This window comes from Drosophila bipectinata, chromosome 3R (genome assembly GCF_030179905.1).
Source record: "Drosophila bipectinata strain 14024-0381.07 chromosome 3R, DbipHiC1v2, whole genome shotgun sequence".
Taxonomy (NCBI): domain Eukaryota; kingdom Metazoa; phylum Arthropoda; class Insecta; order Diptera; family Drosophilidae; genus Drosophila; species Drosophila bipectinata.
Window position 1 is genome coordinate 23591052 of NC_091739.1, and position 23197 is coordinate 23614248.

The 23197-nt window shown below is 40.4% G+C and overlaps 1 protein-coding gene across 4 annotated transcripts; it reads right to left on the reverse strand.

Annotated features, from left to right (window-relative positions):
- Positions 1-1300: 1300 nt before the first annotated feature.
- Positions 1301-22775, reverse strand: ATP8B (ATPase phospholipid transporting 8B). 4 transcript variants are annotated; one of them, XM_070281022.1, is made up of 20 exons: positions 12181-12426; positions 9925-10491; positions 9719-9777; positions 9446-9658; positions 8850-9386; positions 8571-8792; positions 8270-8518; positions 7633-8019; positions 6212-6502; positions 5975-6148; positions 5638-5914; positions 5425-5577; positions 5181-5367; positions 4209-4355; positions 4001-4152; positions 3716-3939; positions 3327-3656; positions 3019-3267; positions 2844-2960; positions 1301-2780 (listed from the first exon to the last, which is right to left on the reverse strand). In XM_070281022.1, exons 2-20 carry the CDS (start codon positions 10439-10441, stop codon positions 2433-2435), a joined length of 4833 nt encoding a protein of 1610 aa, XP_070137123.1. In that variant the 5' UTR covers positions 10442-10491; positions 12181-12426; the 3' UTR covers positions 1301-2432. The 4 variants fall into 4 exon arrangements, with proteins under 4 accessions (XP_070137123.1, XP_070137121.1, XP_070137120.1 ...); XM_070281020.1 differs by lacking the exon at positions 7633-8019 and having other exon boundaries at positions 5223-5367; XM_070281019.1 differs by lacking the exon at positions 7633-8019.
- Positions 22776-23197: the final 422 nt, after the last annotated feature.

The window sequence follows — 23197 nt, forward strand, 5'->3', positions numbered from 1 at the left end:
GGGCCAAATTGAGTATTAAGTATTTTGAAATTTTTTTGTAAAATAAAAGAAAAACACAGCGCAAAAGGGAAACTGAAGGCAGCAGGAAGTGGTGCACACATACATGCCGCCACAGACAGGCGGAAGCGGAAGCACTCACATTACTCCACATACCGAAAGTAGCCCAACGAGAACTTTCAGACTGATGACTACCCAAACCCCATTTACTCCACTAGCTGGGGGTGCAAAGTATATTTCTTTCAATGAGATTTATTCTTTAGGTGCAATCCGGCAGCCAGACTTTAATATTTAAAATTATCATTTATATTTTCCTTTTGAATATTTTAAACATTTGAATAATAAATTTGAAAGTCTATAAATTACTTGTATGATTATTGGATATCTTTATTTTTTCGACCTTTTGCTTTGGTTACTTGAATACACATCAATTTAGTTTTATGGCAATATCTTGTACACTCTACTTCCCTCCAGGGAGCCATTTGCCTTGATCCTTTTTGGCATTTCCAGTTATTTATCTGCATGTTAGATTTTCAACAGCTTTGAGAGCCGATTTTCCTTGATTAAGTTAAGCCAAGTTTTGTTACCTAAATAAAATTGGCTATTTTAGGAACGATTTTCTACGCATTTCCTATTGGCTGTAAGTCAGTCAATTAAATTGTCTGACCCTTAAACTTGAAGGCAGATGCGTCATTGAGTGAACTTTTAGCCACTTCTCTCTGTTTCCGTGTGGCTGTGTTTCTGACTTATTCCTGGTCCACTCTTGGTCTCGACATTTTGACTCGCAAATTAAAATAAATGGGATCAAATTTTTTCGGTCTTGCTCCATCTCTTTTATCCGCATCCCACTCACCGAAGTGGATGTTTAGGCGACATTAAGTTGACTTAATTCAACGTCCAAAGTCTTGGAGCCTGAACTTGTTTTTAAAGATGAAGAAAAACAAAAAAGTGTGTTGGGCCGACAAAAGGGCAAGCAATTAGATTTTAACAGATTTAATTACAAAGTTCCGGCCAAGTCGCCTGTTAAATCTGACCAAAAAGTTCATAAAAATGCATAATCTTTATGCCCGGCTAATGAGGCGTAACAAAGTCACGGTTTTGGGTTGGGCGTGCTTTCAACTTTTCTTTTAATAAATTAAATGTAATTTGTTACGCAAATTGAGCACAATCCCATTCCTGTTTATTTGTGGATGAAATCGATTAGTGAATAAAGTCAGATAATTACTAATTGAATTTAATGTGAAAAATTGTTAAAATTGCTTTGTGCAACACACAGAGTAATTAAAAAGACATGTTATTATTTTAATGAAAATATTTCGCCTTTATTTATTCATTCAAAAGTGTACTTTTTGCAAACTTTTTGTTTTATTGACTAAAATGTAGATAAAAATAAACTATTTACTTCTTATTTGGTTGAATTGTGTTTTCCCGATTTTCTTCTTGTATGCCAACAATTGCAGACTAATGTAAAAGTTTATGCCAACAATTTGCAATATATATGGTACTCGTCATGCAAAAATGTACCCAAAAGATTCCTTGTTCTATGTACGAAAAACTTGTTCCTAGATTAAATATAAAAAGCCATTTTAAGTACTTATTTTTTTCTACCCACACTCGCTAATAATAAATCACTTTAGACCTTTGTAACTGTTCAAACCCACAGCCCATTAATTCTAGTATATTCTCGATTTCGAAGAACTCAACGCGGTTGAGACCCAGGGACTAAACTGACTTAAAGTTAAGGACTCTCTAAGGCATATGCAGGCTTTATTTCTAAAAATCTAGTTAGGAACACAGAAGTGTTTATTGGTGTGTGTCTGTCAGCTTTGGGGGAGTACAAAGAATATAGCTATGGACTTTGAGACGAGATTTTGTTAAGATAAAGATAGATAAGCTATTATTGGCTAAGCACACAGCACGACATTAAGCAATTAAGTACACTTTCAGTTTTTCATGTTTATGCCTAAATCTATCATACGCTAACCTTAAAAATTATCTAAAATTCATCATTCATTCAGGAGAGGATTACTTGTTTAAATGCAGCCAACAATGAAATAAATATTCTTTAAAATAAATGTTTTTGAAAGATGGGAAGTACGATGGGATGCAATCTGAAAATATAATACTTTCAATATTTTAAGTGACAAGCAGGATATCACTTGGGTTTTCCAAAACTTCTTATCCAGAATACAAATATTTTTAAATTATTAAAATAAATTTCAATTTAAATGAATGGAAATTAAATTTGGACTAATACTTGTTTTTGTTTTGTGTTTTTGGGGCTTCACATTCACTCCAGTTCACTCGTTTTAGATGCTAGAACTCTTTGCTGACTAAAAGTCTCTACTTAACCCTAGCTTCGTTGACTTAAATTCTTTACAGTTTTTGGTGTTTGTTACGGAACCCTTTTCCAACCCAGCACCTGCGTCTAAAGCTTAAAGATTTATCGTATCCAGGTCTTGGCAAGGCGCCCGAGGACTCATGTCTTCCGAGCCTCCACTGCCACGCCCACCATCAACCCCACTGCTACGCCCATCCCCGGTTATATCAGCCATCGAGGAGTGATTTTGGTTCTGGTTCTGATTGTGTCTCAGATTGGTATTGTTATTGTTGGCCATATGCTGGCCCGAATGGTGATTAGTCTTAACAGTGGTACCATCGGCAGAGCTCAGGTTATTGTGAAGAGCCTGTGTTTTCTTGGTGCCCAACCCTAGAGGGAAGGCAAAGTCCTGGGGCAGCTTATGCATTATCTTTCCAGAGGTGATCAGGCGACCAAAGCCCTCCTGGAAATGGATTTAAATAGTAATTGCTAAGTTGTACGTTTGTGAAATGAATAAAACATTCACCTGATGGGCAAAAGCGTAGCCCGAACGCACAGATCGGCGACCCCGACGTGAAGATGCCGTGCGTCTTACATTGCTAGATGCCCTAGAATGTATCTTCTTCAAGGATTTTTGACGGATCTGAAAATGTAACTTAAAGTTTACTAGGCTTTCAATTTTTGAAATTAAGAGAGGTTACCTTATCCGAAAGGCTGGGGTGCACATCTAGCAAATAGAACTTGTAAGCCAGAACTGGGGAGACCAGCATCATCACAGTGATAAGCATGGTGAACCAGAATGTCATGTCCTTCATGGCCTGTGTCAAGGAGCCCACATACGGGCCACCAATCACATAATTGTAAAAGTAATCCAGTACAAAATACCACACCAAACTACCCCAAATGGTCACATGATTGACAACGGTCCAATATGAAGTATACAAGGATATCTAGTGAGCAAAATATGTTGGTATAATAGAAGTGAAGGACAACTTTTCTAAGCACTTACCTGTGCCGTATTATCCACTATGAGAATAGTAGCCACTACAGCTCCCAAAGTCATGTGATCGCTCACGATGAATCCGTGCTGTGAGACACCATCCTTATACACCCCATAGGGAATTAGGAACAGAATTAGCGATGTAAAGGCTCCATGCAGTACACTGTAGATAAACTCTCGTATATTGAAGAGCTCGCTTTTCAGACCCGGCGTATAAAGCCTCGGGAACTCCAGACTGTTCTTGTCCGAAACATCCTGCTCAAAGACGCCCAGCGCCAAAACTGGCAGAGATGTATAGAACAGATTATACACCGAAATAAACATCGGGTCAAACACCGTCTATATCCACAAAAATTTTAAGTTATTTCAAGCGAATTCATATAAAAACAGAAACCTACCTGAGCGCTGAAGCCGCAGAAGAGCGAATACCAGCAGTGGCACAAGGTGAAAGCAAAGTTCTTGTAGAAAAAGTATCTCAGGAACTTGCACATTCGGTAGTATGACCACCGGCCATGGACCAGTAGAAGACGTTCCAAATACCGGAACTGGGCAATGGCATAGTCGCTGGAAAGGACAGCTTGCAGACCCTCCTGGCCGGAAATGCCAACGCCAATGTGGGCAGCTGGAAATAAAGTTACATATATTATTTTATTATTTAAATGTACTTTTATTTGTCTACATACCCTTGATCATGGACACATCATTAGCTCCGTCGCCAATGGCCAGGGTCACAGCATTTTTGGCACGCTTGATAAGCTCGACGACCAGCGCCTTCTGTAAGGGCGTGACGCGGCAGCAAATCACAGCCTTGCATTGCGACGCAATGTCCAGGAACCTTAAAGAAAAATAATATAAATAAAACTGAACTATATCCCAATGGTTCTGACCCACTTGTTCTCCAACTCCGGCGAAAGGCAATGCACCAATGAGTGTCCATTTACCACCAGGGCAAAGCCTGTGTTTTCATCAATCATTATCGAAGCAGTGCCTCCACCTTCACTTTTCTTTTCGTCGCCAAAAAGATCATTGTACTCAGCACTGCATAAATACACAAGACTCTTTGTTAAAATACAGGTATTGGGTGTCTTGTAACATTAATTATGGAAATGAATTCGGGCAAAGTTAAAGGTTGGTAAATACAAGTTAATGAGTTATATGTACAGAGATTTAGACAAGCCACTACTTTTAATGAAAAACGAGGAAAAGAACGGGTAAAGCTTTGTAAAAAATGAGCCAGAGGACTATGACTGTTTGTTTATTTATGGTTTGACATTTATTGTTTTAAATTGGAATCTGTAGTTTCGTTTTTGTCCAAGACATGAGGAACAGAACAGAACTCAAACAAATGCTAGATGTTTTATTGAGGAACGACATTGTTTTTTTTTGGTTTGAAAAAAATATAGTATATAGTTTACTTGACGGGCGGAACAAGCACCAATAGAGGGTTACATCCTTTGGTGGGTAGAATTAGGGTTACCTTTTTCTATTCCGTAAAATTACACACGAATTTCAACAACAAAAATAAAATTGAAATAATATTCTCTCTATGCTCAAAGGTCAAGGTTGTTCTTGGAATAAAAGAACAAAAATCTATAGTAGAAGTAAAGAAAAAGTTTTCTAAGATAGTTAGATTACTTGTAAAAAGAAATAAATTAGATCACAAAACTTAATAAAATAATAAGAAAATATTATTTTTTAGATACAACAAAGAACAGATAAGTTTAGGACAGTAAAGTAGATTTTCTAGCTCTTCTAAACGGGTTATAAGTATTTGAAATTCAACTTTAGCTAGAAGTTTTTTGAAAATTGTTTCATTTTATAGAACTAAGACTATTGAGTTTGGTTTTTAGGATTTCCCTCTACCTGTCCGGTCCGCCCTTATTATCCTTAATTTTGTCATCCCACCTAAACGTAACCACGGATATGGCAGGCGGTGGTGGCGGCGTGGGCGGGAGATTCGTATCTTGCATGAAGGCCGAGGTTTGTGTGATGGCCACGCTCATAGGATCGATAGTGCTATCACTATTTAACCGTTCTAGCCCCTCAGATCCTATTGAAAAATATTTTTTAAAAAATTTATAAAAGGAATCTGTCTTTGTGGCCTTACCTCCTGGTCGAAATCGGTTGTATATTTTGATTGACTCTTTGAATTGCCTGAGTTGCTTTTCCACCTCTTCGACAGAATTTCCATCCACTATGAAGACATCCGCTAGCTCATCCGTAAGAAGTTGGCAGGAGTAGCCGATGTTTATGGCCGTTTCTATGATTTCAGTAAATATTATGAATGGATAATATATGGGTAAAGATTAAGGATAAGCACCTTGCTTATCGCCGGTTAGGACCCAGATCTTGATGCCCGCATTTTGCAAGTTGGCTATGGATTTGGGAACACCATCTTGTAATTTATCTTCGATGGCCGTCACGCCCACCAACTGCATTTCGCTTTCGATCTCCTCGTAAATGGCATTCAGTCTCTGTTCCCGGGAGTCCAGGGAGAGGGCAGCTTCCTGTTGCCTCATTCGCCAGTCGTTGTAGTACTGTTCGGTCAAGCGCCTCTCGGCCAGAACCAAAGTTCGAAGGCCTTCACCGGCGAATTTCTATAAAATACAGAGTATCATCAGTATAGTTATTACCTCTAAATTTTCGGGAAAACTTACATTGAGGTGATCTTGGGTTCGCGCTTTGAGGTCTTCCTGGCCACCGTGCAGGCGATCGTATATCACATTGTCCGCTCCTTTGCAATAAAGGACAACGGAATCGCCTCGGCGCAGGATCACAGACATACGCTTGCGAACGTTGTTAAAATCTAGGATGTTTAGGAGTTCATATTCCTACAAAATTAAAATGAACGAAGCATTTAATATCAATACGTTTTTCAAAGGCTTTATACTGACCTCCGTGTTACCCATCACCTCAATGGTAATACTATTCGGTGTTCGGGTGCGAAAGACGAATCCAAAGTTGCGGGCAGCCGAAACGAGGGCTGCCTCATCGGGACTTTGGGCCTGGTACTCCAGTTTTCCCTCCACAGTCTCGGCCATGACTGTATGGCAAAGGGCCAGTAGTCGGAAAAACACATGGGAGTGCTCTTCGTCTGAGCGAACGGCATCGAGCAACGTCCGATCGTACCACCGGAAATCGCTTTCATGGTGGGGATTCGCCGAGAAATCGACGCTTTGTATGGCCTGTGGAATAGGCATTAGTTCAATATTTCTCAAAATAATAAAAGAGTTAAATTCCAAATCAATACTGTAAGTAACTATGTTAAGGAACATAAGTTAAGCGTAGCCTGTATACGATATTAAGCGATATGCGAAGTTTTGTAACAATATTAGTCCCAAAGTTAATGTACAATTTTTTTTATAGATTTGCATAATATATTTGTTAGTGACGAGGTGTAAAAAGCTTTTGTTATTTTTAAACCTAATTATATTAATATATGTTTTAATTTCCATTTAGTTTAGTCATACATGGTCAGTAATAATTTTATTAGTTTGTGGATTAAAATATGTATAATATAACTACTTTCTATTGCTCATATTTCATTAACAAATTTGTACAGGAAATTTCAAATTCGTCAGATGTTTAAAACAAAACATAAAAACTATTCAATAACAATTCGACGTTGTAATATATAACAATATATGGTGGATAAGATGAATGGATGATCATATATACAAATATAATATATATGCATATGTATGTACATACTGCATGAAATAAATGTTGAACAAGAAAGGAAAGCTTACTTCGGGCAGAGCCAAAGTTGATATACTCTTGCAGTTTAGTTAAAATATAATATAGTGTATATTTACTGCAAATTTGGGATATTGTAACTATAAAACTGAGAGACTAGTTTGCGTTGAACCGACAAAAGGATATACAAACAGACATGCTTATATCAATTCAGGAGGTGATTATGATCAAGAATCAGGTAAAAGAAATTAAATCTCGGAGAGATAATTATAATGCCCACTGCAAGGGTATAAAAATGTGAATTATTAGCGATACGATAGAATTTTGGTTATGAAAGGTCATGCAACATGCATACGTGCACTCTCTGAGGCGACGAACTCCAATTGGTGGCGAATGCATTCTGGTGGTGGTGAACAAATTGGTGACTGTGGTGCTGGTGGTGGTTGGTGGTGCTCCAGTCGCCTTCATCGACTGCCGAGGGGGCTTTCTTAAACCGGAGCTTGAGCAGCTGTTTGCGATGGTTCTGTGCTTGTGCTGGGTGCATTTGTGAGTGGGTTGTATCTTGTGTTTCTGTGACAATTTCTGTAGTTTCTGTTTCGGAGGCATGCAAGATCTTTACTTTGTCGCAACTGCTTGTGCGGGACAGCTGGCGAACGGGACCGCTGCGCTTGAAGCAGCCCCCCAATCCTGCTCCCAAGCTGCTCCTTCTTTGATCCTCGTGCCAGCTGGCTGGGGAAAGGCCACTGCTTGTCTTGGGCGCCAACCCACCGGGGTCGTCCTCTTGGCTGCGACTGGGCGCTGAGTAACGCACATGTTTCCGCGAAAACTCCGATCTGGATTGGATGGGCTCGGTTTCACCCGACACCGTGACCACTACGGAACTCTTCTTGGCATGCACCTCGGCCTTGTGCACCAGGATGATGGGCGGGGATTGTGCTGACGCAGCTTTGGTGGCTGCTCCACCTACTGGGGGGCCGGTGTTGCTATTTTGGAAAATTGTTTGCTGCTATAACGAGTAATGTGAGATTTTGTTTTCTCTTTTTCTTTGCTAGACGCTAGGCACAATTAGGTAAACAAACACACAGTGTCCCACTCAAGTTTGAGATGGCTGGAAATCTGATTTGGCAGAGTGTGCAAAAAAAAAACGGACACCGAGACACACAAGACAACACTCCCGCAACCAGGTTAGAGGTTAAACTAGATTGAAATAGCCTAGCAGACCCAGAAACCAAAAACCCCTCAAACCCAGGACTTACCTCGGTTATTTCGATGAGCTCGCCAGTTCGCAGGTCGATTACATCGCCATAGGTGCGACCATTGATGCTGCACTTGTTGAACGTCATAATGTTCTGCGTCAGGGTGCCCGTCTTGTCCGAGAAGATGTACTGAATCTGGCCCAGCTCCTCGTTCAGTGTGGTGGTGCGGGCTTTGGCATAGGTATTGGTGGTCGCATAGTACATCTCCTCATCCCAGTTAATGAGGAACGATTGTACAAAGCGGATGACCTGGGGAAATCATTAACATCCGGTATTGAATTTGAAGTGGGCTAATACATACCTCTACTGAAACGTAGAGTGAGATTGGCACAACTGTGTTTAAGACTATGGCATACGAGAAGAACACCAGCAAACCAATTACGGTGGCTCCCGTGGGTATGTAATCTTTGGGAATGATGTGCTCCCAGGGCAGGTACGCCTGAAAGTGCTGCCCAATGAAGCCCTCCCAAACGGAGCAACCAATTGCAAATAAGGCGCAAATGGAAACCAGAAAGAGAACAATCTATGGAGGAAGAAATAAAATTAGCTTTTCGAAAATACAATCGGGTATATGACCCACCCCAATAATAATAAAGTTGAGCAGGCGATCCACGCCAGTACTCTTGAATTGTGTTTTTCCAGAGTTCTGCATCAGCTTGGTGTCCACTCCGGCAAAGACAACCACTCCATAGCACCACTGTGTGTTCCGAAGCACACATCCTCGCAGCAGGATCTTCTCATTGTCCAGAGCAAAACGCTGGCCGCGCCACATGAGAGTTCCATCAAACTTGTTTAGCAAATTGTTTGGCCGCTCGCAGATAATCTCCCCGTTAAAGTTCCAAAGAGAATCGTTGCGGTCCCCCAGCTCGATGGTCTCCGTGAGGCACTGCTTTGCCTTGAGATTCGTCTCACCGTCCAGCTCGGCGGTCTCGATGAAGCACAGACCGTTTGGCTCCGAGGTGGACAGTAGCAGGATATCGGCCGCCACAAATTGGTTGTTGTCCAGCCGGATGACATCGCCCACCTGGACCTCCGACCACTTGGCCTCCACCAGCTTGCCATTGCGCAGCGTTTTCGACTTGCGATTGTTGACCTGGGAGTCGGACAGATGGCGTTGCTGGAATAAATGGAAAAAATGTTAGCTTAAGTAAAGAAAATATCATCATTTTATATTACTATGTCATCGTAGGCGTCCTTCACGGCTGTCAGTGTGAGTACTCCTATCAGGGGAATGGCTGTGGTGACGGGTGTGAGGGAGGAGATTGCGGGTATTAGTTGCAGGACCAAAAGGCATAGAAAGTAGAAGTTGGCCAATCGCTGGAACTGCTCCAGCAGGTTGAAGGGCAGAAAGGTAAATATCGAATACTTTGAGGTTTTTATGTAGTTGTTCTGAAAGATGGAAATCATTAAAGAAATATGGAGATTTTTCTTGTGGCTTGTTGGTCTTACGTGATATTTAAATTGTGAATTGAATTCCTTGTCGTTGGCGCGGATTCTTCGTTCGTTGTCTAAGGAGAATATTTTACAAAATTGCGAATTAAATAATCTTTTCCTTTTAAATATTAAATATATTGTATACTTGGACACTTAAATCTAATCTATTTGAAACTATTTTAATCGAACACAATGTCTTAAATAATAAAGTACTTAAATACCCGAAAAGTAGTACGAGCTGCGTCTCCTCCTCATCTGAGAAAGACGCCTCATACTGCGCGCCGACTTGGTTTCCGAGACCACGGAGGGATCCCTCTGCTTGTACTGATCCAGGTCCTCAGACTTGGCAACTGAGGGATTTGCAGCGCCAGTGGCCAGACTATAGAAGCTGTCCCCCGTCATCAGTGGCGTGGCAATGGTCTGCGTGGAGCTGCCAATATTCATGCCCTCTGGCTGGGCCAGACGTGCCCTTCGACCTGTCTCTTCTACGGAATTCTCCCCTTCTCCACCGTCATCCTCGCAGTGCAGTCGTTTTCTTCGATTTTTAGAGCTCCTGGCAAACTGGAACCAACGGGTTCTCCGACCAGGGGCCGTGGTATCCGCTTTTCCACCTTCATCCGCGGCTATCCGATAGTCCACCTCTTCGTCTTCCTGTCTTTCCATTACGGCCAACTCCAGCTGGTCCGGGCGCTGGCGGAGCCTTCGGGCGGCCTCGCTGCATCTTCTGCCCCCAATCATGACCAGCTTAGGTACGGCTATCCCGGCTCTTCACAACCCTTCATTCTGTGCTGTGCAGGTGGGGAGGTAAAAATAGAATGTGTTGCCAACTCCCCGGAGATTAAAATGCAATTGAAAACCCATTGGCACCGGGGAAAACTTTGCTGGGGGTGTCAGCCTCATGAAACTGTATCATCCATCACTTTTATAGACCTGGCCCCCCTCGCACACCCCTTTTTTGGCCTGAAAAGCTCCCGACAGCTGGAAACGATTCTCATCAAAGTGCGAATGTTTGTACGCATACGTCTGGGCCATAAATAAATAAACAAATTTTGCCTTGATTTGGAATACCTAGTAGGTGGGTTGAGGCAAGTGGGTATATTGTTGGGAAGGGTGTGTCCCAGGAGTATTTATGATTGACATAAACTGTTGTTTTAAAAATGTGGTAATAAGCTTGCAAAAAACTAAATGTCAAATTAGGAAAATAAATATTTTATTACCTTTGAGTTTTTGCCCACCTAAAGAGCCACCGTTTTTTTTTCGTGTATATATTTATTATTCAAAGTGGGTAAGATTTATTAAATATTCTCATTTTGAGGTGGAATTTGATTTTATTCAAGACTGAAAATCAAGAATGTGGCAGATGTAGTGTAAATACAATAATAAATTTTTTTAGCATTAGGTAGTTTCGGTGAAACTATAAATGGAAAATCAAGAATTGACTGGAGAATTTGATTGCTTTGTTATTTCTTTTTGAAATACACAAGTTTTTTAAAAACTTCCATTCGAATTTTTGGTCTAAATGGACACACCTTGTTGCATATGTGTACATAGTCGGCGTTGTTTACCCCAATACCTTATGCTCAATTTTGTAAATCGGTTTTAAGAACTAAAGTCCAGTGTAAACAGTCAACATTCAACAGGTGTCAGAGCCACTGCCAAAGGCGTTGAAGAAATCCCCCACAAAGCAACAATGGCAAGGAAGCTGCAGCAAAGTAATGTCCTCCCTCTCGTTCTCCGTCTCTTACCCTGCCAGTGATGGAGTGTCCTGGTATGAGAACGAGTGAGAGAGTGGTGTCAATGTCAAAACTGTTGTCAAGGACACGATGGCTGCACCGAATATGAGAGAGACTCGACTGTAAACGAAAAACCGTAGCCGGAAGTTAAGACGAAAGTTGGCCTGCTTGGAAAGGTGCAAAGGGAAGCGGAAAAAGTTAAGCCGCATATTCCCACGATTCCAATTTGCTTTCAAACCACCTTTTTTTATGAGTCAAGGACTCTGAAGGCACAGCTGATTGGCACGCATTCTCTTTGACACCCGCTCTCTACCGAATCGGCTCTCCGAATTGTGGCAACAACAAAGCCGGCTAAGCTCCCTCTCTCACGATATCCTGCTGCGAATATGAGTCATGCATGTGAATGTAAATACGCTCCTTGTGCTCTCTATTTAATTTAGTTTTCTTGGGTTTTTGTTGGTGCTTTTACTTTTGGTTTTGCTAGTGCCTTCATTCCATTTTGCTCGCATGCGTCACCCCACAGGGGCTAAACGAGGGGCAACTGGGCGGTGAAAGAAATTAACTACAAGAAAAGGCCATGGCACTGCGAAAGAATCGATGAAGGCTCAATAATTATGCTGAGACCCCGGAAAAGCAAAGGGACTGTGGCGGAAAGGGGCGGCTGGGGGGTAGATGTTTCAGTGCCAGGTGCCAAATGCATCATCATCTGCATTTCCCTGCTCCCTCTCGCGCCCAGTTTCGTACATTTTTAGCACATTTTCTTTTTTGATGTTGTTGTTGCACCGTTTGCGTTGTGTTCTTGCCAGATTCTTGACAATTTTCCGTAGATCTTTTCGCCCAGAAACGCTCCGGAACACACAAGGAAAATTCACTTTACACTTTCCCCGCAATAGTAATTAGAGTTTCTCGAGAGGCAGCGATTTGGGGGCGATTTCCGAGGCGCTACGCGGTACAAGACCCCAAATGCAGCGGCAAACGTCCAACTTCCGAGCGAACTGCGGCCGAAATGAGCGCCAACGCCAGTGGCAGAGGCGGCGGCAGAGAAGCGGCGTCAGCGTAGCAAAAAATGAGCGCATGGCGAGTAGCCCCCATCGGAGGCAGCGCTGCGACGCAGACAAAAACAAATCGGCTGCCAAGGCAACCGGGTGACGGCCTAGCAACGAAATTAAAACAAAACTGAAACGGTTATTTGGCTTAAACAACAAACAAAAAAAAAGAGAGCCAGGCCAGAAAGAGAGCAGTCTGAAAGCCTAGAACCGGTTATGCATACAAGTGAAAACTATGAAATGTTTGTATGAGAATTTTTTGTGGCTGAGAACTGTGATCACTGGGTCAAAGGGCAGAGGGTGCAGGCAGCAGAAGGGACGTTTAATATAAATTAATAAATTATTAAAGTGTTCCCACAGGAAAGTAACATTTGGGAAACTGTATTGACAGTATTTTTAAACTTTTATTATTTTGTTAATCTTAAGACACCTAACAACCCTAGTAATGCAATATGCATATGAAGTATACCAAGGTCAACACTGCGTATACGTAATAAACATGCAAAAATCACGTATACGCAAGAAAAATGTTGTTTCTCGTATGCTGTTGTAAGTTCTTAAAATCTAAATAAATATTTCTGAGAAAATAGTACCTTGGAAAATAAAACCTAATAAAGGCCACCCTTAATTATTACAACTACCTCATAATGTTTTTTTATCTTGTAAATAAATGAACCGTTTGTTTAAACATATTCTAGAAAATTACCATAATTATAATTTGTTACATAATTATAAGTTATATTTTTCAACGTCCTTTGTATTACTGTCGTAAGCTGAAAACTGAACATATGTGATATCAAGTATACGCCCCATGCCCCATTAAGATGTATAGCCAAAGTCAAGAGTGTACAGGAATGATTTAGGAAGGTTTAAAAATATTGGTAGTGCATTTCTCAGTTCGACTGGGTCAAAGAAATTGGCCAGAAATTCTCTAGTTCGTGAAGCATAAAAATGAGAAAATTTCGAAAGCCACCCCAAGAAGGAAAAAACGAAGAGAACGGCAGCAAACAAATGTGAGGCGCTCTTTCTCCCTCGTCTTTTTAGCGGCCAGTGCACGTGAATTAGACAAACAAGAGAGAGCAAGGGAGAATGGCTCTCGAACTGGCCCCATCTCTTTTCATTCAAATAAGCAATGTCAATGTCAGACTGAATAGAATTATTTTTTTTTGTCGGCATTTGAAGAAGTGGCGCATATGGGTTAATGAATGATTGCTCGCCAGGGGTGCAGGAACGCAGAGGCGGAGAAATCGCACCCATAGCATTGATTTCGTTCTATTGTTAACAAAAAAAAATAATAATAAAAAATAAAATCAATCACCAGAACAACAAAAGCATAAAGAAAATTTCCAAAACAAAGATACAATATATAGATACAGAAAATTGATCATAGATATTTATTTAGCGGTTTTTGTGGCTACAAGCTAAATTGCATTCCGGGAATTCCTTTGAAGATTTCAACAGGTGTGCATATAGTATTTTCACCTATAAATCTGGCAAAACAAAACTGTAATTAACAGAACGTAATCAAGTACTCGCAAAAAAGGTACAAATATCATGATGTAGGAAAGGGTACATAATGGAAAGTATTCCATTAGCCAAACTGTTTCTACTTCTGTTTACTGTCGCCTACAGCTCGGGTCCCCCTAAAGTACAGGATGACCTCAATATGTGCAAAAACCAAGGCTATAAGGAGCATTTAAGAAAACATTCAAAACAAGGGAAAAACAATTTTCATACCTACTGTAGTAGATAATTATCTATGAACAAAAAATAAAAAATATTAGTAAAAGATGTTGCACACTTTATAAACCATAGTAATGGCATAGGTATTTCCAAATTTTAGGAAGAAAATAGGTTCTTAAATACTCATTAAAGGACCTGGACTGTACTTGTATACAAAAACAGTACTCGCATGTCTACAATTCGCATTCATTCATTTCATTCATTGAGCAACCAAACGAAGCGCGTAATAAATCGAAGTGGCGCTCTGGCCAAGCTCAAGGCATTCACGCACACAGGGGCACTTAACAACGGACTTTGACTCCCCCGCAGACGCACACAGCTGCAATTGGTTAATGGTGCCTTAGCGGAAATAGTGTCATGGCCAAAAACAAACGACGAATGGCTTTTTGTTAAAGTTTGGCATTAGTTTTCGCTGCAATTGGTTCAGCGCCGCCAAAACTGGGTTAAACTTTCTGCCACCCCAATAGAAAGGAGGAACACATTTGTATCATTAGATATCCCAATCGGATATACATATGTATGAGAGCAGTTCTTTCTGGTGGCAGCTCCTTTTAAAACTTAATATTTTATCGGATTGGTTTGTTTTCACTTAGTAGATATTATACGGATTTATCTTTATTCTTTATTTAAGGCATTAATACCAGTTCACATTTTGACATAAATAATTCACTTCAAAACTTTTTTATACAGGAAAAAGTTTATAGTATAGGTTTGGATTCAATAGTACTTTTTTGTTATTAATATTTAAGTTTATTAACTATCACCTTAAAAATATTTTAAATTTTCCATAAACTGTCCATCATAAGTTAGAATTATTTACTTTTAACACTATTTTCAATTTATTTTTGATTATAACTTTCTATTGGAACTCACCTTTGGCCAATTGCGGTTGTGTTTTTGTGCCCATTATGATGGAGCCACTTGGGCATGTGTGTCCTTAGCAGGTGACTGCGATCTGATGGCGGCATCCGAGGCTGCTCGACTCCGTCTCCGAGTGCGGTTCCGGTTCCGGCTCCGTCTGTGAATGCGACTGCGGCTGGGAATATGATTGGGACTCCGGCTGGAGGACTTGCGGTTCTGTTGACGTCTCGGCTGGCGCTGGGCGGACGCAAACCGCCGCCATGTGTCGGCCTTGGCGCGCCGCCGATGGCTGCGGGGGACGAAAGAGGATAACTAAAGTCAGTAAGCATTCAAATGATTCGTCATCGGGGAAAGTTTTGCGTTTTTCTAGATTTCTCTGTTAAATTTTTAATAGGGCTCGTAAAGCTTTTTTAAATGCTGTCAGCTGGTGCCGCAGAAGGTCGGACCCCACCAGCGGGGCACTGGATGTGGGAAAAGATTGCCGGTCTCCCAGCTGGAAGGAAAGTTTTCAAAACAAACGAACTTGGGCACGGTCCTGGCCGAACTATTAAAAATTTGATGCGTTCACATGCTAATTGTCACACGATGGAGCTGATTTGCTGTTGTTTTGAATGTGTGGGGTTGGGTGATGTATCCATTAGCAGCTGTCACCACTATGTAATAGTTTTTTAAACTAAGTACGCCCCTTCGCGCTCCAGGATATTAGCCTTGAGTACAAGTAGTCGAAGGACTTGCAAGGACTGCAACACGGCGGATACGTAATTTGCCTGAATTAATGGCATGTGGGTGGAGTTTCCTCTAAGTGCTCGCGTATTATTTCATATTTCATTGGCAACCGGATGCACTAAAACAACGACAAAGTACTGATCGAAAATTAATAAAAGCAATTACAGTGCTGGACAAACAAAACAGAACCAAAATAAATACGACCATAGGAAAAAAACGATTTAGCTAATGTGAGTCACTTGGAAACCGGGAGAATCGGGGAGCTTGGAGCTTGGCCGTAAACAAAGCGGAAAATAAAAAAAATACAAAAGGCAGATGGAGCGTTGCGAGTGCGAATGTACCCGGCAGACAAACAAACCAAAATCGAATCGAATCAGCAATGCCCTAGAAAATGTCTGGTTTCTAACAAAGAAAATTGAGGTATTTTCTGTAAAAAGGGAATCTATAAAAAAGTAGTCTACACAAAAGAAGTAAAAAGGTAACAGTGTTTAATGGCTAATGGGATTTTTTGTTTTTAAAGATCATTAAAAGAAACTTTAAATAAAAATGTTATAATTAGCTATATTCATTAAAATAAAACAAAGTAAATTGTAAAAAAAAAATTCCTTGATATACCCGATGGCTAATATTGACCATATGCTAATTGCGAATAATAAGAGTCCATTCATGAATAATAAACAAACGACCGATTTGTGTACCGATCGCCGGCACCTATAGGTCACACAATTGGAAGCGTTTCTGATCGTTTGCTTTTCGCATTTTTTTCTCGTTCCAGAGAGTTTTACGGTGACTAAGTGGCAAAAACCCAACAGCAATGTTTATAGAAATATGCGTGCATGTGATTTCAATTGCAGCTGGTCAAGACACAAATGGCCAACAGTTGCGAAAAAGCAGTTAAAAGCGGAATCATTTAATGTTTTTTTCACATTTAATAGCGACCAAATAAAATCTTTAAAGAGAAGGGCTTGGACTCGACAAAAAAGGGTAACTTTTCAGTTATAATGCTTTAGCATTTTCATAGCTTCAAAGCGTACACATTATGCGATTGTAATCAACAAGCTCACGGAACCATAATCACAAAGTGTACCAGCGCGCTCTCAAGCCCCAAAGGTAACGCAAAAAGGCGAAAATAACTCAAAACGCCTCGAAATATGTAACCCCCGATGACCCAGTACCCACAGAAGTCATTATGAATGGACGATACATAAATTATGTGTAATTATAATCATCCATATAGTATATTATTCCTCGTATTCTAAAAATATAGATTACCACCATTATTTTATGCCTATTTATGGATCATTACTTTATTGTTAACCAAATTGAATCAGTAACACATCGAAAACTTTTAAGCCACAAGGCCTTGAGCTACTTAGACCATCAAAGACCTTCAGAATATTCCTTGGGCCATTATTAAAATCAAACAAGGATGAGTGACAAAATTATTACCCTTAGGGGCTTTACATGACTTTATTAACATAAAATAGTTTAATGTGCTTTGAAAATTTCACAGTTTCACAATTTCACATAATCGAATAAATGTATGTTATATCAGATCAATTAATATCAAATTCATCATTTCAGAATAATTAATTCGGCATGCCTAGCCAGATAAATACATGTCAGTCAAATGCATATATCAGCGTATATATATATCATGAGAGGACCAAATGCAGAATATCTCTGGGATAGAATGCCTGCCATTGTATAAACAAAAAATCGTTTGGGTACTTGTTCGTTCAATCGAGTACTGCAAATGAAAGGCAATCAATGCAATTGAATGGCGGAGCATCAATTTCAATTGATTTGGCGCAATTATAACACGAGCAAAACGGACTCTAAAGGGATTGCCAGGGAAGGCGCAACACCCACGTGAAAATTAAATAGACTCTGGGACAGACTCATGCGAGGCGCCAGGAAGGCGCCCAGGAAGGTCAGTTCAGCCTGGTTTGTTCCATAAAAGATGCATAAATAATTTAACTTGCATTCATACTCTCTAAAGGGCACGACCGTTGACCGTACGTGAGCGTTTCTGAATGAAAAAGTGGAATCAAGGTCAATGTTTTCCCTATCGCACGCCATTTAATGGCTCGGATCGTTCCATGCCCCCATACACCATCACCAACGCACAGCTCTCCATTAGTTCTTTCGAGAGACCCCACTTCCTTTGCCGACAGCTAAGCTAAATTCGCGATAAGAGTTGCGGGCCAATTACAAGTTCGGCAATTTTAAGTTGCGTTAAATATTTAGACTAACCTACCGGCACACGTAACCTTCTAGTTTCTGCGAAAGTCCATATGCGGCACTTATAAGCTAATCATTTTGTAACAATTTGTTTTGAATAATCGAATATAAGCTTTATTTGGAACGAATTTCATAAGTGGTTTCGTTTTTTCGGGTATTTCATGGCCACTCAGATATCGAATGTTTTTAATGTTTAATGTTAATGTGATGTTTAACGTTGCTTAATGTTTTTGGGTCTCTAAAAAAATTACTATTTCATTTGAAATTTTGATATGAAACAATAATCAGTTAGTATTCATATCCATTATTGTATTCTAATAAAAAACAGTGATTCATATCAATAAATAATCATGAAATCCATTAACAAGGCACCTTATCATCTTCAGCTCAGCTATTATATGTCTAGCACATTCCGTCAACCCTAGATTAACAATCAATAATTTAGACGTCTTGCCGGCGACCTCCTTGCACCTTCGCCCTGTGGGGTCTGAGAAAGGACTCATCGCAGATAATTACCATGCAGTGGCCACTAATCCTGACAAAGCGTGGGAGTGCGTGCTCTCTGTGCTACATTAAAAATTGATGGCCTAGTGAAAAACCAGGTCCCGGTGACACGTGGCCCACTATCCCACTCCTTTGCGTTTGGAACCTTCTCGAATCCCACCCGACTTGTTGAACCCATAAACCTTCCATGTAGGAACATCTGGTAGTCGATTCAAGATCACTCAGCTTGTCTCGGGACCCAGTTGTCACCAACGTCGAAGTGGCAAACGGAGAATTGGGGTTACTCCAGCTGCTCTGTGCGTGTAGGAGCCATTGCGTGATGGGAACACCTTCCCCAATTTACCTTCGCATGATTCCCATCGACAGATAGCGGAATTATTTATCCCAAAATATGTGAGGTGGGAAAATAGTGCACATAGCAATGCCTCATGTTAAATTGCTGCTAGAAATGCAAAATAAAATGCGGGTGTTGGGTTTCTAAAGAGTTAGGAGGAATACAAAAAAATAAATAATCTAGTCTATTTTTGACACTCCATTTCCACAAGATATATTCCCTAAATAGATACTTTTAATAAATATGTCTAATCAAAAATGTTTTATATCTACTATTTAGAATAAAACTTCTAAACCGATACCGCCTTTCAAAGTTTTGTCAATCTCTAAAATGTGCTTCGTTTAAAGTTTTATTTATTTGGTTCCAATTTATCGGATCAACGTTGCTGTAAATATAACTTAAAACAATCCATTAGCGACATCGGACAATACTGATTATAAACGTGTTAGGAGGAACTCATGCTCCGACCATATCGGTTTATTTCCCCCAAACATACCCCACAAATTCGTGACGAAAACCTTGTCCAGCTAATTTGCCGCAATGTTAATGGGACGGCATGCCCATGTGGGCGTATGGGTACTACCTTTCCACCACTGTATCTCAACTTCTATCTGTTACTTTCACTCTCTTGTACTTTTACCCTCTCGCTTTTTTAGCTTGCTAACAAAGTAAAGCCTTTGGGAGCCCCAACACACGCCGAATGCAGTCGGAGTTAAGGTAAATCAATTCAATGCTCAACAATTTCCCTTACAATATTTGCCACATGCTTCGCATATATACCTTGGTTACACGTATATATGCTCTGTATTGTTGTTTATATCGGGCCCATTGCGACTATAATTTGGTGGGGCTTATAGAGTACAGTGTCCAGAACCTAACAGAAATTCCGGCATGCAATTTTTTTATATTCATCCCTTGCAAATAAGATTGATGAGTGGAAAAGTTTCCAATCCGATTTCCATATCTATATCCCCAAAGGGAGTATTCGTCGTAAAATCTGTTGGTAATACTTTCTGGTTTTTAAAGAACTTAGTTTTTGGGGTTATAATTCGTGACCTGCCCTTTTCAGTAGCTCTACATTTTCAGTAGCTCTATAATCATTTATTTATTATACCGTAAGGTTTAGTAATTCCTCATTACTTTTAAAAGATTTGTAACCTTTTTCATAGTAAATAAAAAAGAGTTTTTGAGATTTAAAAATTCTGGTTATGTATGAAACATATAGCTTACTCAAAAAAATGTCTTAGGGTAGCACAAAATCTGAAGTATGTTATTGAAAAAAATCGACCACACCGATTATATTGTTTTTGTTTGTGTCCACTACAACTCCCTTTCCCGCCCACTTTCACCTGTTCGTCGTCCTCGCCCGCGTCCTTTTGCGTGTTCGTCTATTGCCTTTGACAGTGACCGTCGTCGTGGTCGTCGTCCTCGTCGTTGGTTACCTGTACTGAGGACTGTGATGGCGTGTGGCGTGCACTTATGGCTGACTGACCGATTGTCCGTTGTAAGCCCCAGGCGAGGCGAGAGTGAAAAAGAAGCGAGGTGAAGGGTGCACCGAGGGATTGCTGGCGGTTTGCGGGACACAAACAACCACGGTCCTGCCCCGGCTTGACCGTCGCTGTATCCACTTTGAAAAATAGATAACCGTGGTCTGCTGTACCGCAGAGCTCTCTCAAAAATTGAGTTGTAGTGCCAAGTGTGTCAATCAAAAGTGCCACAAGTGTCTCCAATGTGTATCGATATCGGGTAAGATAGCAATGGCAGAAGTACATACAAGGTCGTAGGAGAGTCGCTGCCTTGTACTTATGTGGGTAAAACGAAAAATCAGAGTCAGTAGATTTTTTTTTTCATTATGTAACAGTTTAAGTTTTATATACATAAATAGTATTTTAAAGCTTAAACCTATTCTCTGTTTTGGTTTTAAGATACATTAAAGTTTGGTACTCGTTTCCATTTCTCCATGCGTGTCTTCACTATCCATGTAATTTGTTTACCTTGGCCAGCTTTGTATCCATTGTTCTCGGCACTTATATTAACTGTGGGCACAACAAATCTGTATCTCTCAATGCCTTATCTTTGTCTCGGTTGTTGTGTGGGCTCCAAATATTTCCACAGTTCGAATGAGTCAAAACAGCGAACCCATCGCTTAAAAAGAGAACCCAAATGTACAAACATTGCTTCGTCATCTTAGAAAGGATTTTGGGAACTACTTAATATGAAAGGTTTTCAATTATTATTCTTTCAATCTAATAGAAACTTGCATATTTTATAATTAAAAAATAGAGTTTTGCTTATCTCTAAGATTTTTTTTGCTCCTCTTATCACTACTTTGACAAAGAAAAACAAATTTCATGGACCAAACGACGGCCAAAGAATCTTCACTCTCATAAGCTAAACAGTTTTGCAACAAAAAGATACTATAGCTATTATTAGTAGATGTCGGGGGTTAACTGCCGGCAAGCCAATTAAAAAAAAGGAACTGATAAAAACAATTAGAAACACCGCTTTTGAATGAAAGGAGAGGAAACAAGCTTAGAGGAAATGCTCGAAATTAATTTTTGTTTCGTTTTGTTTTTGGCGACTTCTTTCGACTCCAAATGTTTATTTCGAGTGCTGATTCGAGTCATGGGGATGACATCACTACGGCAAACGACGCCGCCAAAAGATCAGAGAGTCAAACAGACAGTACACACGTGTCTGCCTCTTCGCAGCATGGAATTTCTATTTTACACTCCCCACTATTTTTTTGGCCAGCCCCATATATCATTCCTTAATTACCCACACTTAAAGTTGGCTTAAAGCTTGCCAACTACACTAAAAAACAAACTAAAGACAGAGCCAAAGATTGGCTTGAATGGGAAGCCCCGGTCCCCTAATGACTTTTGAACTCGTCCCAAGGCTATGACGTCGTGGCTTTGGCCATACAACTCTTTTTGGTTCTTTGAGGTATTTTTAGATTTGGAATGTCTTCAAAAATTTCGGTAGAAATTGCCTACTGATCCGGTAACATTCTATTTGTTAAAATATAGTCTTTTAATTCACAAACCTTTTATTTAGTTTTATATTTCCCGTGATCGGGAAATTCTTTGTCTTAGTCCCGACCATTGGCCGGCGCCTGGCCAAAGTCAATGACCAAGATCTGGAGATAATGTCAGAAACTATGACCACGTCTAACCGAATGACTGGCTAAAAACCAAGCCCCCTAAAGTACGTTTGGTACTATACACCCCATAAATTTATCCGGTGGATGAGACACTTGCTTGTAGAACTTAGCATAGATAGAAACGGAGATTGCACCGATTAGCTAGATCCCCGCCAACGGAGCCAAGTTGGCAAATTTTCCAAGAAAACGAACTTTGTCAGGTGGCTTTTTTTTTGGCTTGGGCCACGGGGGATTAATACGGGGCTTGGGGAAGATTGTGCATATTGCGGCAGCTGTTTATAAGTCACTCAAAATAATCGACGGCAACTCACCCGACAGAACTTTTTAGGCGAGAAGCTGACGGAGTTGGCGGGTGGTGAAGCCGAGCTTGGGGCTCAAATGCTACCCGGCTAAATGCAAAGCTTTTGAATTGCCGCCGTTTGCTTCAAGTTTTTTTTTGTATTGTTGGCGCTACTAATTCTGCAGCTGTTGCATGTGCTCTGTGTTTACTTTGTTGCACTCCGGGAAACTTCTGCGACGTGATTGCGGAAATATTTGAGCGAAACACAAGCCGAGGAGCAAACCGAAAAAAATTAACCAAACTAAAAACTAAATGGAACTTTGGAATTGGACCCGCTCGATTCCAAAGAACTACGATATTGCCGGCAGATTTAATGTGTTTTTGATATATTTATGTTTATTTTGTATCGCCGAGCGCACGACCGCACCGTTTGAAACCTCGATTTCAACTGCGGCGAGTTGTCGGCGACGTAATACCAACTGAGAACCTCTAATTGTATGTTTTTAAGCGAAAGAGGGAAAACCGAGTCTTACGTTCTCCATTCGCCCCAAAGTCGGAGAGCTTTACACTCTTGTTACCACTGATAAGCGGTTAGTTGTGTTGCCAACGCTTGTTGCCAACTTTTGGGGTCGTGGGAAAAAGCTAAAGGTAAAAAAGCTATAGCCAGGTAACTATGGTTCAAGTAAACCTAATAGGGGGTTCCAAACTTGGAAGCTCCCATCGGGAATTTCCCATGACTGGAATTTATGTTTATAATTTTGTAAGATTCTACTACAAATAACTTAACAGTTTTGTATGCATTTTATACAGTGATCATTGACTGATCACAAAACGTTAAAGGTATTCCGCTTAGGAATCGG